The sequence below is a fragment of the Platalea leucorodia genome (genome assembly GCF_965183815.1).
Source record: "Platalea leucorodia genome assembly, chromosome: 5".
NCBI classification, from domain to species: domain Eukaryota; kingdom Metazoa; phylum Chordata; class Aves; order Pelecaniformes; family Threskiornithidae; genus Platalea; species Platalea leucorodia.
In genome coordinates this window covers 39671871-39686477 of record NC_138827.1, presented here as the reverse complement: position 1 = coordinate 39686477, position 14607 = coordinate 39671871, and the positions used below count along the sequence as shown (strand labels likewise).

Here is a 14607-nt window from a genome sequence, read left to right as displayed (position 1 = left end):
GCTTTGATTTCTCGCCCCCCGCTCGCTGCCAGCCCCCGCTCAAGGATGAACGGAGGCGCAGGTGGCCCTGGGCACCAACGCTCCCACCCGCCGGCCCGGCGCCGTGCCCGGGGGCGGTGCCTCCCCGGCGGCGCGGAGCGGCCCTGCCCCCGGCGGGCGCGGAGGGGCCGGTGCTTCGCGGTGCAGCCGGGGTCGCCACCTGCGGGGCAGCTCCCGCGCCCCCGCCGACGGGATCCGCTCCGGCCGGGGCAGACGGCGCCGCGCCCCTTTCCCCGTTCGCAAACCGGAGGCCACTGACGGGAGGGGAAAAAAACCCAAGCAGCCCCCCGAAGTGCCCCAAAAGACCCAAACAAACGTGGTTTGAACTCGCTTTTTGCAAAGTGCCAAGTGTAACGACAGCGGCGGCCCGGCGCTGGACGGGTTCGAGTGAACCTCTCCCGCCTTCCTCGAGGAGCAGCTCTGGTTAACCCGGCCCCCGTCGCCCTCGGCCCCCCGGCTCCCCGCAGGCCCCCCCTCCCGGGAGGTTTCCCACCTCGTCTCTCTCCCCGCCCCGGCTTTCGGTGCCCGCAGCTGCAAGGTGCAGCGGCGCCAACAGCTGCCGGCTGCAGGAGAGATTCCGTTTTGTTCGTTTTCGCGTTATCGTGGTTGGCGCTGGATGGGTGAATCAGTCCCTCCGACAGCAGCAGCCTCTCAGGCGTCGGGTTTAGGCTGTCGGGTTTGTAACGACTCTCCCGCCCGTCCCGGCAGCAGCCCTCCGCCGTCCAGCCCCTCCTGGGTGGCGGGCACTGATAAAGCCCTTTCGGGTGCGTTTTGTTGCCGCCGCGGGCGCAAACATGGAGGCGCGGTGCCCCCGCTCCGCCGGCTGCGGCCGCGCTCCGGCGGAGGGACGGGGCCGCACATGACCGTCCCCGCCAGCTCCCTCAGCCCCGGCTCGTCCGACGAGCGGTGCCCGGCCGCTGCGGTCGCCTGTTCCCCGCGATCCGGCAGCCGCCGTCGGGCCGGCATCCCTCCTCCGACGGGCCGGGCATCGCTCGCCGTCGGGCCGCCGGAGCGTGGCCGGGGCGGCACCGGGGGTGGGGGTGGGGGGGCGGCGGGAGAGCGAGTAGCTGCGCTGCGGGGAGGGGGGGCGAGGCGAGCGGGGCCGGGGGCGGCGGCGGCCGGAGCCACCTGCGCGCCGCCACCTGCGCGCCGCCCCCGGCGAGCGGCCCCTCCCGGCCGTCGCCCCCGGCCCTCACCGGCGGGCTCGGCGCCTCCCCGCAGGTCGCCTCCCCGCCGCCGCCCCGCGGGAGACTCGGGGGTGACGCTCGCAGCCGCCGCCGTGTCCGGCGCTTGGAGAGGGAAGGCGGCCGCGCCGGCCGTGACAGCACCCCACCATGCCGAGGTCCTTCCTAGTGAAGAGCAAGAAAGCGCACAGCTACCACCAGCCCCGCTCCGCTGACGAGGACTACAGCCTGCGGCTGGAGACGGTGCTAGCCCAGATCTGTGCAGGTATGAGTCCCCCGGTCAGAGCCCGCCCGTTCCGCATCGCCCCGCTGCCAGCGGCACAAGCACCGGCCGGTAGCTGTGCAGGCCCCCGGCGCCGCAGCCCCTGCGGGCCGATGCGGGGCTGGAGAGAGTCCGGCAGCAAATGTGGTGGGAGAGGTGCCGCCGCGGGAGGTGGCTGGTTCCCACCCTGGACCCGCACTGAGGAGCCCCTCTCCCCCTTTTCCCTGCAGACAGCAAGATCCCCGAGGATCCGGGGCTGTGCCGCACCGTCCTGCCCGACCCGGAGCCTTCCCAAGGGCGCTTCTCCCCGGAATCCCACCTTACCGAGGCTGCCGATGGCACCTCCGAGTCAGCGCCCAGCTGCGAGGGCAGCGTCTGTGACAGGGTGTCCGAATTTGAGGATTTCTGGAGACCTCCCTCGCCCTCCGTCTCGCCAGGTAGGACCGGGGCGAGAGGGTCCGGCTGCGTGTCTGTGTCGGTGCCATGGGGCAATGTTTCATGGCTGGACGCCGCCGTCGAAAACGAGTGGAAGGGACAGATTTCCCATGCAGTGGGAAAAGGCAAATCTGTCCCTTCCACTCATTTTCGGGTTATCTCTTTTCCAGCCCATCTCCAGGCTGTAGGAAAGTTGTGATGCCATCAGGCGTTCATTTTTTTGGTTTCTGATTAATTGTTAGAGGCAAGCCGGTTATCTTTTAAAGGTCCCGGCATTTTCCTACAGGGTCCTGCTACCCGGATTTCAGATGTTTTTTAAGACACTAAAAATTTCTACTAGGCTATCTATATACCTGTAGTAAACAGCGTTGACTTTGTGTTTTGTACTACCTGCTAGACGTTTTCCCTAACTCCCTTTCAGGTTATTTCTTGCGTCTTGCCTATAAAAAGGATCTCTCCCTCCCCCCCTTCTCGTTTTGTTTTGTTTTTTGTTTTGGTTTTTTTTCTTTTCTAAAAACACATTCGTAAAAACGAGATTAAAATAATGACGGTCAGATTTAAACACCCCAAATCCAGGAAACTCACACTTATGGCTGCAGTGCCTGTCTCTAGCTCCCTCGTCCTGCCTTTGATGTGGTTGGAGCAGTGGGAGATGCTGTCCCCAGCCTGGCGCGAATACTTATCTCGTTTAAAAATACAATGGTGTCATTTTATAACAAAAATATGTATATATAAAAAACACTTCTTATTTTTTCAGTTAAAAAGTGACAGATGGAAAAAAGAACAATTTCTGTCTTAGCGAAGGAAAAATTGTCTCAGCTTTACCAACAGTAGACACCAGCAAACAAATACTTTGTCCCATTTCCCCACTGGTTTTCCCACTTCGTCCTTATAGTGTCCTTACATATCAACGGCTGATAGTAATGATGTGGGTTTGCATTTTTAAAGCCTCCCCCTCTTTTAAGAGTCTTAAAGCCCTTTGAGGGGACGTTCAAAATGCTGCCCAGTATCATCACAGCTAGCTACGGGACAGTTTCAGTCTGTGCCAAGGACAGACTGGACCAAATGCAGGAATGCAGTAGTCTTTCTTTTGCTAATATTTCTGCATAACGTGTAGCAATGTGTGTAATTTTTATTCTAACAAATTTGTCCTGCTCCTCCTTCCCCAAATAATTACAATTTCTGCATGGGAAACAGATCATTTTCACGAGGTATCTAAAAGACCGACATAAAATGGAGCAGGTATTTACCAGGGCTGCTCTGCCTTTTTCTCCTCCCCACTCATTTTTTCTCCCACTGTGGGATTCGTTAGCTCCCCGCCACCCATCCAGCTACCCAGGGGAGGCATCTTTGCAAAATGAGGGTGACATCCCCAGATCAAGATTTTTCGGGGTGGGGGGTGGGGGGGGGTGTCACGGTACTGGGACTGTCTAATCCCATTCACAGGAGGAACGGCAAGGTACGGGACTCCAATTACCGTAAGGAAAGAGCTTTATTAAATGAACCACAGTGCGTTGAGAGAGATGCTGTTATGTTAACGATGAAGGCAGTGGCAGCAAGATTAGATAGTCAGGCTTCCTCCCGCAGCTCCCCTCTGCCTTCCAGCTGCTTTGTCAGATTCGGTCTGAAGCTGCAATTTGTGCCTAGGTCACTTCTGCAAGACGCATTGGTGAGAGACTGGATTTCTATGATTGTGCTTGTCTGGGTGGGGCACAGTTTCTGTGCTTTGACGGGCAGGGCAGATGAGAAATGATGTTTCTAAATCATGCTCAGGGCAGGTGCGGTGAGTAGTACTATCACCCCCTTATCCCTAGAAGTGAACATACATGCAGGCTGCGCTTCAATACTCGGCGAAAGCCAGATTTCAGGTTTGTCTTTGAGTGCTGTGCCGCCGATCCGGGCGGGCATGCACAGACACAATACCTTTATAGGATTGTTAACACTCTAGTACATTGTTGACTCCATCAGTGCAATTCACTTTGTTATTTAACCTCACTTTCTATGTGTGTCTGTAATCACATGTGTTTGCATATACAGAAGGTGCCTGATAGCTCATTACAGCAGTGTATTAGTATCTCCTGATGAGCCTGTTGATGCTACAGTTTGGGAGGGAGCCTTTTACTGGGTATAATGGAGCTGCACAGAGTCTGGTGTTTTGTGGTCTGTGGAGGAGGATGCTTGAATCTTTCTTTGCTGTGCATATCAATCTGTTCTCAACCATTTCAGGTTGAGTTTGCCTTGCCTTCAAAAAACAGCATTGATGTTTCTTCTCCCAGAAGTGGTCTATATAAAGGCTGCACAGAATTGCTAGCAAGAGGAGGGAGAATCTGTCTCGCTCTCCGTGCTCCTCCCTTGGAGGCCTAGATGCTGTGGATCGGAGGAGACGCAGACACAGAAGTGCCCAGCAGTGTGGCAGAGCAGGGTTTGCAGGTCACTTTGATACTGGGTACAGGACTTGGATGGCTTGAGCTTGCCCCTGAGAAGTATAGCATGAGTGGCTCCTCTGCACTTGTGCTTGAGAGGTCTCCAAAGCATGTGAGGTGATGGAAGGAACACTGCACGCAAACTGATCTGTGGTGCAATGTTTATCATGTCCTGTGTTGCCAATTCCAAGGGCTCAAAAATCAGGTCAGCCTTCCCTCTCCTCTCACTCAACGGACTGGCTTAGAAATCAAGATTGTAAGTAATACCTTATGGATATTCAGTTCTAGTGTTGAAATATTGAGGGTTTACATTTTCTTGCTTTTCTTTACAGTCTGGGCTAGAAGTTGACTTTGAGAGGAAAAAAAAAGTTACAACGAGAACAAGCAAACAAAAGGAAAGCTGAGGGCCTGATGAAATCATGCAGTTTCAAGAGCTGGGGCTTTAAGATAGTTTTGAATCTTGCGATAAAATCGTGAGAGATGGCAACACTGAAACTGGTTGCAAAGACACAAGACAGATGATGTGACGCTGACCACAACTTTGCAGTCAGTGCAGAACAGGAAAAATCATGCTCAGCACTATTCAGCTAATTTGATTTCATCGCTCTGTTCAAATGTCCCAGTTGGTACGTGCGCATATATTTCCAACCAAAAGACTGCTAATTTCAATGGAAGAATTTGAGACTGTTAACATCCAAAATTATGTAAAAGATAAGAAACAGTCAAGTCATTCAAAGCTCAATTTTCACCTCATTTCCCACTCCCTTCCCTAACCCTCAGTGACCATCTGCCTATCCAAATGGATATCTTAACACATCATACCTTCCTTCCCTAGCCCACTCCTCATTATCTTGGTTTGCCGAAGGCTGAGGAAGCCATGGGAGCTGGGAGCTGACAGGAATGAGAAAAAACAAGAGACCAATTGTGGGTGGGCAAGTTTTTGGGTAAGGGAGGTTATTGTGGAAGCCCAAGTTGTAAGGGATGCCAATATCTCTGTGAAGGCATCGGCACTTCAGCAGTTAATTGAGTCATGTTTTCCTTGGTTCACTAAAACATTCATCCAGAGGAGACATTTGACTGCCCCAGTGCTGCTGCCTGTTGTGATGAAGAGTGAAAGCAGAGCACCTCGCGCATCTCTGGCAGACACAGTTGGGGTCTGGTACCACATGTTCCTGCCCAGCTGTGCTTTCCTCTATGCGAGGCTCCCTGAGCGTTTGTGCCTTTAGACACTGATCTCAAAGGCTGTGGTCCTGCCATTGCATCAGACTCTGCTGTGGGCCTCCCAAGTGTGATTCATCTTGTGGTGCCCACTGCCTTGGTGAGATGCTGTTGCCAGAGGTGAGCCTGTTAGAGCCAACTGAAGCCATCTGAGCTTGTCCTGGTGGAAGATCGCTTTGAATATAACTGCTAGGAAAATGTTTGTGTGTCTTCAATTTTTATACCAATGATTTTGCAAAGCTCAATGTTTTGGGTGGACTCAGTTTACTTAGAGAAACTCAGAGCAATCTGAAACAACCACGATTTTATTGCAGATGAGGGCTGATTTTAGTTTATTTTTTTCTGAAAAAGTGAGGCGTGGCATTCAAGCACCTCAGAAGCTGTTCTTTATTTCATTTATGCTGTAGTATAGTTACGGACAGTTGTGGCCTGAAGTTGGGAGAGTAGATTTGGGCATTAAATTGTGCAACAAGCAGTTTTTAGTTTTGTTGAACAGGTAAATGTCAGCGCTCTTGCTCCTTCTGGCACCTCCATAACGTTGTATTTCCTATATGGATGTGTGAGATCTACATCAGATCTTAAACATCTGGACTGTCAGCTTTGATGCCCATCTTGGGACATAGTAGAAAGTCTTTTCTGAGGAGCTTCAGATAAAACCAAAGGAAGTTGCAGATTGAGTTGTTTAGTGTCTCAACAGTCAGATCAGTGTGTGCTCACCTGGGCACCCAGAGATGGAGGTAGACAAAATTCGTGGCTGCTTTAAATAATTTGGCTGGGACAGCAGGTGAGTAGGTAGTACTGGATGCACTGACCCTACTGTGCAATATCAAATGTCCTCCCATTAGAGATGAAAGGGCAGCTTTAATGTACGGTACCGGGGTCTGGCTCTGGGCACAAGTCTGAGTGCTGAGACAATTCTGGCCTATGATAGTGGCTGGATTGTGAGGCGCACTAATTGCCATGCCCTTGTGTTTCCGCAGCCTCGGAGCGATCCGTGTGTCCGTCCCTAGATGAAGCACCCCCCTTCTCAGTGCCCTTCAAACCGTACATGTGGAACAGCCTGGGTGGCTCCGAGCTGAGGCACCTTGTGCAAAGCTACAGGCCCTGCCCGACGCTGGAGCGAACCTCAGCCCTGGGGGTCTTCTGCGAGCGAGGCTCCGAGCCTGCCCTCTACAGTGCAGAGTGTAGCTCCTCCCTCGGACTTTATGGTGACTTCGGCTCCCGGGGCCAGGGGCTGTTTGAGCGGCCGCCGGCAGCAGCACCTGGACTCTATGCCGAGACACAGCCTGGGTTGCAGCAAGAGAAGGGGCCAGGTGGCATCAAAGTGGAGTCGGACCTCTTGTGCCGCCCATTGCTCATCAGCACTGGCTCTTACAAGTGTGTCAAGTGCAGCAAGGTAGGGATCCCTTTCTCCCACGCTGGTTATGACTCTTCCCCAGCCCCTTCTCCCTGGCAAGCCTGACCCTGTGTGCTCTCTTCCCTCAGGTCTTCTCCACGCCGCATGGCCTTGAGGTACATGTGCGCCGCTCACACAGTGGCACGAGGCCCTTTGCCTGTGACATGTGTGGCAAGACCTTCGGCCATGCAGTCAGCCTGGAGCAGCACAAGGCCGTGCACTCGCAGGTGAGAGCGAGGCGGACTGCCAGGATGAAGGTCCGAGGGCCAGGGCCAGCTGCTTGCTTCGGCCAGCACTGGGGAGGCCGTGAAGGCAATCACAGGGCAGTAAGTGGGCATCTAAACTGAGGAGAGGAGGAGAAGAACATGGTAGGGCTGCAGTGGGCAGTTGTGGGTGAAGAATGTGGTAGCAGGCAGAGGAAAGGATGGGCAGCTAGTGAGCAAAGTTGCAAATCAACAAATTAAAGAGCACAGGCTTTGTTTCCATTCCCCAGACCTTGCGTGCGTCTGTGTTAAGCAATGGGCACTTTTGGTACTCCAGAAGTAACAGATAATAAATAATACATTTTCACTCTCAGAGCTGGAGATTGTAACGCGGATGTGGACTTTTTTTAACAGCTAAAGCCACTCACTGTACTTTCTTTCGATGCAGCTCTCCTCATTCTTTCTCCTCCCCTCCCCCAAAGAAGTGAGTCTTCCCTTGTTTGTAGTCATTGTGTCTGTGCAGGGAACATCTGAACGACCAGTCAGGTATAGAGCACAGACTTCACCCGTCTCGACACACTCTGAGTCACACACCAAAAGAATATGGTAGTTAATTTTGGTAGGAGGACTTGTAACATTTTCCACCTGCTGATATTGTGCCATATTTCCCCTTCACCCACCCACTTGACCTGGCAAATCTTCCTTCTTCAGATTGGCTTTTGGAGGATAGAGTTACAGCAGTGGTTTTTTGCTAACTGTTTTATTTACAATTTCATGAGTGTGCAACAGCAGAGCACACAATGGGGGGGAAATAGCTCATCACCCATTAAATAATGGTGAAAAGAGCAGTACTGCGTAGTGTGTCCATGGAGGGGACAACATTTCAGGGAGAGTGCATTAGAAGCCAAATAAACTAAGGTGGTTGTATGAAAGTGTAGCAGGAAGAGGAAGATGTGATGGTAGTTAAGGGATGGAAAGAAGAGATGATTTATGGTGGAAGAAAGTGGTGGAGAGGAGTATGTGAGGGAGAGGAGAGAGACAGCAAGGTCTTAATGCATTTAGTTTGATATGTTAAAGTAGTAAGCCAAAAAGCTGTTTTCCCCAGGAGCTCTAGGTACTTTTCACTTGAATTATAATGGAACTACAAATAAGCAGTTAGTTGCTACCCTGCCAGCAGAAGTCAGCCTGCCACAGAGATTTCCCGGGAGAGCCAAGCAGACCTCAGCACCCACTTTCCTGCGTACAGCAGAGAGGTGGCCTCTGAACAGTGCTGGAGCTGTTGGGCTTCCCAGTGGAGTGATCATGTCTTGGGCCCCTGCTGATATGTGCAGGCGGACTCTGCCTGGTTGGTCAGGGATGCTCCCACCTGGCCATTCCTGCCAGCAGGAAATGCTGTTCAGTTAAATTTTTGTGAGGAGTGGTGCACAGCACTGGGAGAGGGTGCATTATCTTTTTTTGTCATGTGGTGCTATCATGCCAGTGTTAGCATCTCCTCAGGCCAGTCCAGCTCTCTGGAGAAGTGGGAGTGCTTGCTAAGGCAGAAGGGGTGACAGTGATGTGCTACCAGGCAGTTTGTTGCTGGTGGGATCGCTGGCGTGGTGTAACGCGTGTGTGTTTGGGCTCCTCTCTCTGCAGGAACGCAGCTTTGATTGTAAGATTTGCGGCAAGAGTTTTAAGAGATCTTCTACTTTGTCCACCCACCTGCTCATCCACTCGGACACCCGGCCCTATCCGTGCCAGTACTGTGGGAAGCGGTTCCACCAGAAATCTGATATGAAGAAACACACCTTCATTCACACAGGTCAGCCCTGCAGCTGGCGGTGTTCAGCCCCAACTGTGGGGGCAGGTTGCTGAAGAGGTCTCTCTGCAGCAGTCCGTTCCTCCTCAGCTCGGACAGTACGTGCACTTCCCTGTGCTTCTCACTGCCCTGCTGCTGTTCATGCTGTCTGAGCTCTACTTGTGCAAAGGAGGGTGATTTGAATGTGGTTTCATGAACAGCAGCTGCAAAATAACCCAAATCCTCGCAATCCAATCAGTGTACCCTTAGGATCCACCAATGTTTATTCAAAGGGCTTTTGTGTAAAATGATTTGTAGAGTATTATATTCGTGTAGCCTTGATTTACAGCTGAGGTCCCTGGAAAATGATAGGTGAATTCGATCGCAGCATTTCTTTTTGCAGGATCTACCAATTTACAATAGGAACAACAGGAGTCTCCTCCTCTAGAGCAAACACTAAACTGGAGGGCCTAGGGTCCAACTCTTAGTCTAAATATTTGTTCAGAGATTGCCTGCACTTCCACCCGGACTTTCTGAGAAATGGCTGCAGTTTGATACAGAATGGAAGGAGAGCTGCAGAGTTCTCAAGTTTCACTGTTAGTAATAAACATGGAAACTAATAAAGTGCAGGTGAATCACCGAAGGAAATTGTTTTAAAAATATCATTCAGTGAGAAGGCAGTTTTATCAGAAATCTTCAGAAGAAAATCTTGCCCTTCAGACCTGCACCATTCACTTAAATTTGAGGGAAATGAATGATGTGTGAGAGACAGAAGCATTTGTAGACACAAAATAACAGCTGTACTGGCCAAACCCAAGGTTCAGATGACCAAAATCCTGTTTCCTGATAGTGACCACTAGCAGATATCAAGTGTGAAGCCTAAAAATGGCAAATGTGTAGAGAGATGGCTTTATATGTAACGCTGCTTGGTTGTGACTTTTCTAGACGACAAGCAGTAAACAATAAATGTTACTTACAAAGATTTTCCACCACATGTTTGCTGGATGAAAATCAACTATTTAGGAAGTAACACAAAAGGTATTTCGATAGTAACTTTTTCAAATGAGGCTTGATTGAGTAGAATTTCAGCCAAATTCTGAATCAGTCAAACCCATTATTTTGTTGTGAGATCAGAAACTGTGCCTGGGCTTTTAAATTGCTAATATAAAACCAGGTCCTTACCTGAATCAGGGATCCCTTTCGTATGCAGCATACAGTTGTGAACTCAGCCTCCAGCACATTTTGTATTATTTTATTTTTCTGAGAACCTGATCTTCAAACGTACAAAGAGTTGGTTGCTCCAGCTGAAGTCAGTGGGCTCTGCAGGTGCAAAGCCACTCTGAAAATAAGGCTTGGTTTTGTGGTTGGGTTCCCTTTTATCCGTTATTTGATAATAAACACTATGAAAATGCACTGAGATCTTGCTCCCATGGAAGCCAATGGAGTTTTGCCACTGACCCCTGTGTAGGAGAAGTTCCGGAGGCTGGATTTATTCCCATTTACGTTGTTTGCCTGGAGGAGAACTCCAGGGCTGGCTCGGGGTGACTGCGAGCATTGCAGTGTGGGGAACAGAGAGAAGAGCAGATCTCTGGATGGGCCGATGGAGGTGCAGCCAAATCTAGGCCTGCCCTTCAGGGTTCGCTTAAGGGCCCTCATACCTCCTTTGGGGACAGACTCCAGCTCACTGGGTTTGGCTTAACAGCCTGCATCTATCTATTCCACCTGCCCCCACGCTGATGCTGTAATAATCGATGTCAGGCATTCAGCACGACCCAGGGGTCTTTCCAGGAGTTCCTGATGTTTCTAGGACACAAAGCCAGTTTAAATCACACAGAGCCCATGCAGCCAAATGTATTCACAAGTTGTGGTGTCCTGGGAGCGCTCTGTCCTTCAGGCTGCTCCCAGGACTATAGTGGGCCGATGGAGGTGCAGCCAAATCTAGGCCTGCTCAGCTGCAGTGCAGGCTCAGGTAATGCTTCGGGGCTCCCAATCGCATGTTTTTTTGGAAGAACTTTGGTAATCACGCAGGAATCACTGATTAGCTCTAAGGCCCTGTGTGCATTTCCTGTCCTGCGTAAGCAGCATGTTGCCTCTTTCACACCCTCTCTCTCCCGCCTTCTGCTTGCAGGTGAGAAGCCTCACAAGTGCCAGGTGTGTGGAAAAGCCTTTAGTCAGAGCTCCAACCTTATCACCCACAGTCGGAAGCACACAGGCTTCAAGCCCTTTGGCTGTGATCTGTGTGGCAAAGGCTTCCAACGAAAGGTGGATTTACGGAGACACCGGGAGACACAGCACGGCCTGAAATGAATCCAGCTGCAATACGGAAAGCACCTACAACACTATGAGAACAGACGCCCTTGGCTTCCCCGCTGGACCTGAGCCCTGTCCTGCGCACAGGCCCTGGCATTACTTTTCTGACCAGGAGCTTGGAGAGGAAGGGACAGGGCCATGCATTGACAGCTCAACCTGAATGACTGTGAAAGCGGAAATTAAAGGCTGGGGTTTCTCTCTTTCTCTCCCCCTCTCTGTTTCTGAAAGAACACTGGAAAATAAGCCTTTTAGATATAAAGCCTGCTGGTACTCCAAAGACAGATAAGCTACCAAATATCTGTAAGCTGGAAAATATTTCTCCCATGGCCAAGATGAACCCCCGAAGCTTTCAGTAGCTTCAGTCACCTTGCAGGGACGCATGGGTATAACAGCGTTTACATGGTAATGACAGAGAGCCATCAGCACGTGGTGTGGGGAGCGCTTGCCTTGGTTGAGTTTCAGTGCTGAATGGCTTCACTCTTGGTTTCCTGTCAGGAAAACCTGGAGGATCAGGACTGAACTGTGCAGTTTGACATCTTGCGGGTTTTCAAGCAAAGGTATCAGCTTGGGCCTGATCCTGCTCTCACCTGTTCTGGTGCAAATCAGGAACTGCATTAACAGAGAGGCTCTTTTTCTCCTCCCAGAGCCATCTCTGCGCAAGGCCTGGCTGTGTGCGTGTGTGTTTGAGGGATGGGGAGTTACTTCTTGCTACATCCACTGGGGAGAAGGAAGCTTGTGAAAGACAAGTGGAAAAGCCAAAGCACAGAGTTATGCCTTATAACTAGAAACCCATCCAACAAGTGATCCTGAGGAGGGCACGAGCACCGGGGAGGCACAGACTTTCTGTCCAGAACCATTACTGGCTTCCGCCCTCTGGGCTTGTTCTAATACCTGGAAAACAGCTACTCAATAGCATCATTTGTATACTTGGTTTTGTTTTTTAATTTTTAAACTCAGCTGAGGTGGGCAGGAATCATTATGTATAATTGACTGAATTTGCCTTAAATGACCCTGCATGTGCCTCAGCTAAAAAAATGCTGTTTTTACTTTGTTGACAGGTTTGTCAATGTCCTTATTTAGATTTTATGGAGTGTCTTATGTTTATTGGTACATATTTATTGTTTTAAGTTAATAAAGTATTGAGGATGGTTCAGAGTGATTTTTATTTAATACGTAACTTCAGCACATTTGTGAATGTTAGCCATTACAATGATGCACCACACTGACGGTCAGGGGTACGGCATTCGAGGAGGGAATGGAGGCACAGCAGAATTTGCACAAGGGCTCTGGTGATTAAAGAACACCACTGTTCCGTTTATTTGTCCAACTCCCACTGATCTCAGTTAAACGCTTCGCACTTTCGAAGACCGGGGTATACCGTGCTTAGGACTGTCACCGTAAAAGAGTTTAGAGAGGAAACAGCAGTTTTAAGTGTCTGCTTTGGAGATGCAGACTGCCAGAAGTCCCTGCTCAGCCCAGGAGGAACTTGAACGTCCTCCCACAAGATTAAATGTCTGTCACCGGGAGTTTGCAGGGACACCTGAGCAGCAGGTGCGTCATTTATACTTAAGCCTGTTGGGACTCTCAGAATCGCCTTTTGCCTGCCTGCCTTGTCAGCAGAGCTTGCTCCATCTGGCAGTCGCAGCCCATACAAAAGAAGCAGGAGGATGACGGAGGGGTCCCTTGTCCTTTCCCCAGCAGAGCACAGCATGGCAGCCTGGGCTTCCACACGCGCACAGAACCTTGTCTGCCCGCATGGATATACACTCTTGTTTCCAGCTTTGTTTGTACTTTTATTGTGGATAAAACCAGCGAGCAGAGGCCCCCTTGGGGGGTGCTTGGGGCACCCTGGCTGCGGCACTCCACCTGCCGTGGTGCTTCTGCTTGCTGCCACCCCCGAGAACTTCAGCCGCAGCCCCTTCCTCGCAGGGTTGCCCCCGCCGGCCGCGGCTGAAGCGCACCTCTGCAGGGCTGCCCCAGCACGTGCCGCTCGGGCGGGGGGCAGCTCCTCCACACACAGTCACCCACACCAAGGCTTCGCATGTGGGGCTTTTATTAAACAGAAACATGGCACACAATCACAGCTGTCGGGGTGAGAGCACGCAGGAGCTGCCAGGTGCTCTGAAGACCGCATTAGGCCCATTATGCTGGGTTAATTAATGCAGAAGATCAGTGTAGGAGACTAAGTGGTAATGGGGAAGGCTTGGTGATGCCCTAGGCCCTGCCTAGACCAGGGGAGGCTCCAAGGAGCGGCTCAGCGTGTGGCACAGGTAGGCCTGGGGCAATGCTTGATATTTATTTTACAAGGGAGCTGCTGTTGTGGTGGGGTGAATGCTGGCCGGGGGCACCGGGCATGGGGTGGCCGGGGTGCAGCAGCCAGCCCCAGCCCCTCTGCCCTCAGGAGGGCCTTTTCCTGCCAGGCACAGCCTCCCTCCCTGCAGGCAGCCCTTACTCCTACAGCAGGCCCCGAGTGGGCTCAGTCGCTGGCCTTTACCTTTAAAACTGCGATAGCAATGTGTGCCTGCCCCCCCCCGAGTGTCTCATTTTCAAACAGGACAACTAGCGTGGTTTGAGCCTAGTGCAGAGCTGCTGGCTGGGGTTGGGCGGCCAGGGGAGAAGGCAGCCGCTGGTGGGGTGGGAGGGCCCCGCAGGGTGGACACAGCCTGGGTGACAGGACTGTTCTTCAAGAGAAGAAACTCGGTGGCTGTTTTTATTGGTTTAAGTGTGTCTTCCTTCAGAGTGTCTTGCAACTTACTGGTATACCTCAGGGCACTGGTGTTGAGCCGTCGCTCAGTCCTGAACTCCTTTGAAACAGTCGTGCGTGGCTGTGTGGGAGGGTGTTCCCCGCCTCACCAGCCCCGCTTAGCATCAAGCGCTGGCTCAGCTGCCGATTTGGGTGAAATGCAGCTACCTCTGGGAAAAAGTCACTGCTTTAAGGTGGGGAATTTGAAATGAAGAGGAGGAAAAGAAGATCTATCTGGGGAGAATCAGAACAGGCTACTGAGAGGCCGTGGTGCAAGTCTGAAGATTGGAAATATCTCTCTCAATGTTATTACTGCGTGCCATTAAAAATGCATTATGCATATTACATGACTCATTATTCATGAAGCAGGTTCCATACCTTTTGTCTGCTGGAGTAACAGTAGAAAGGGTAAGGAGAGACGCTGGAGCACACCTTTGTTTCTTTCTGTAAATTTTTAATGACACCTCGAGCTAACCAGTTGGTGAAGCTCAGTTCCTGCATAAAAGTGGAAAGGCAGAGCTATCTACAGGACGACTAAGCCTTTCAGAAGCTAATTTGAGCTTGTGTTCATCCACACCAACGATGATTAAATTACCTATCAAGTGTGCAGAGCTATC

General features: G+C 51.5%; 1 protein-coding gene across 1 annotated transcript; it reads left to right on the top strand.

Annotated features, from left to right (window-relative positions):
• The first annotated feature begins 737 nt into the window (after nucleotides 1-737).
• Nucleotides 738-11245, top strand: GFI1 (growth factor independent 1 transcriptional repressor). Its single transcript, XM_082311844.1, has 7 exons — nucleotides 738-803; nucleotides 1261-1488; nucleotides 1716-1922; nucleotides 6542-6957; nucleotides 7047-7184; nucleotides 8796-8961; nucleotides 11066-11245. Exons 2-7 carry the CDS (start codon nucleotides 1374-1376, stop codon nucleotides 11242-11244), a joined length of 1221 nt encoding a protein of 406 aa, XP_082167970.1. The 5' UTR covers nucleotides 738-803; nucleotides 1261-1373; the 3' UTR covers nucleotide 11245.
• Nucleotides 11246-14607: the final 3362 nt, after the last annotated feature.

What these genes read in the sequence shown, in the direction of transcription:
- GFI1 (XM_082311844.1), top strand. Translation starts at nt 1,374, where the DNA reads ATGCCGAGGTCCTTCCTAGTGAAGAGCAAGAAAGCGCACAGCTACCAC. An exon ending in CTCGCCCTCCGTCTCGCCAG is followed by an intron (nt 1,923 to 6,541) that starts GTAGGACCGGGG and finishes GTGTTTCCGCAG; the next exon opens with CCTCGGAGCGATCCGTGTGT. An exon ending in ACACACCTTCATTCACACAG is followed by an intron (nt 8,962 to 11,065) that starts GTCAGCCCTGCA and finishes TTCTGCTTGCAG; the next exon opens with GTGAGAAGCCTCACAAGTGC.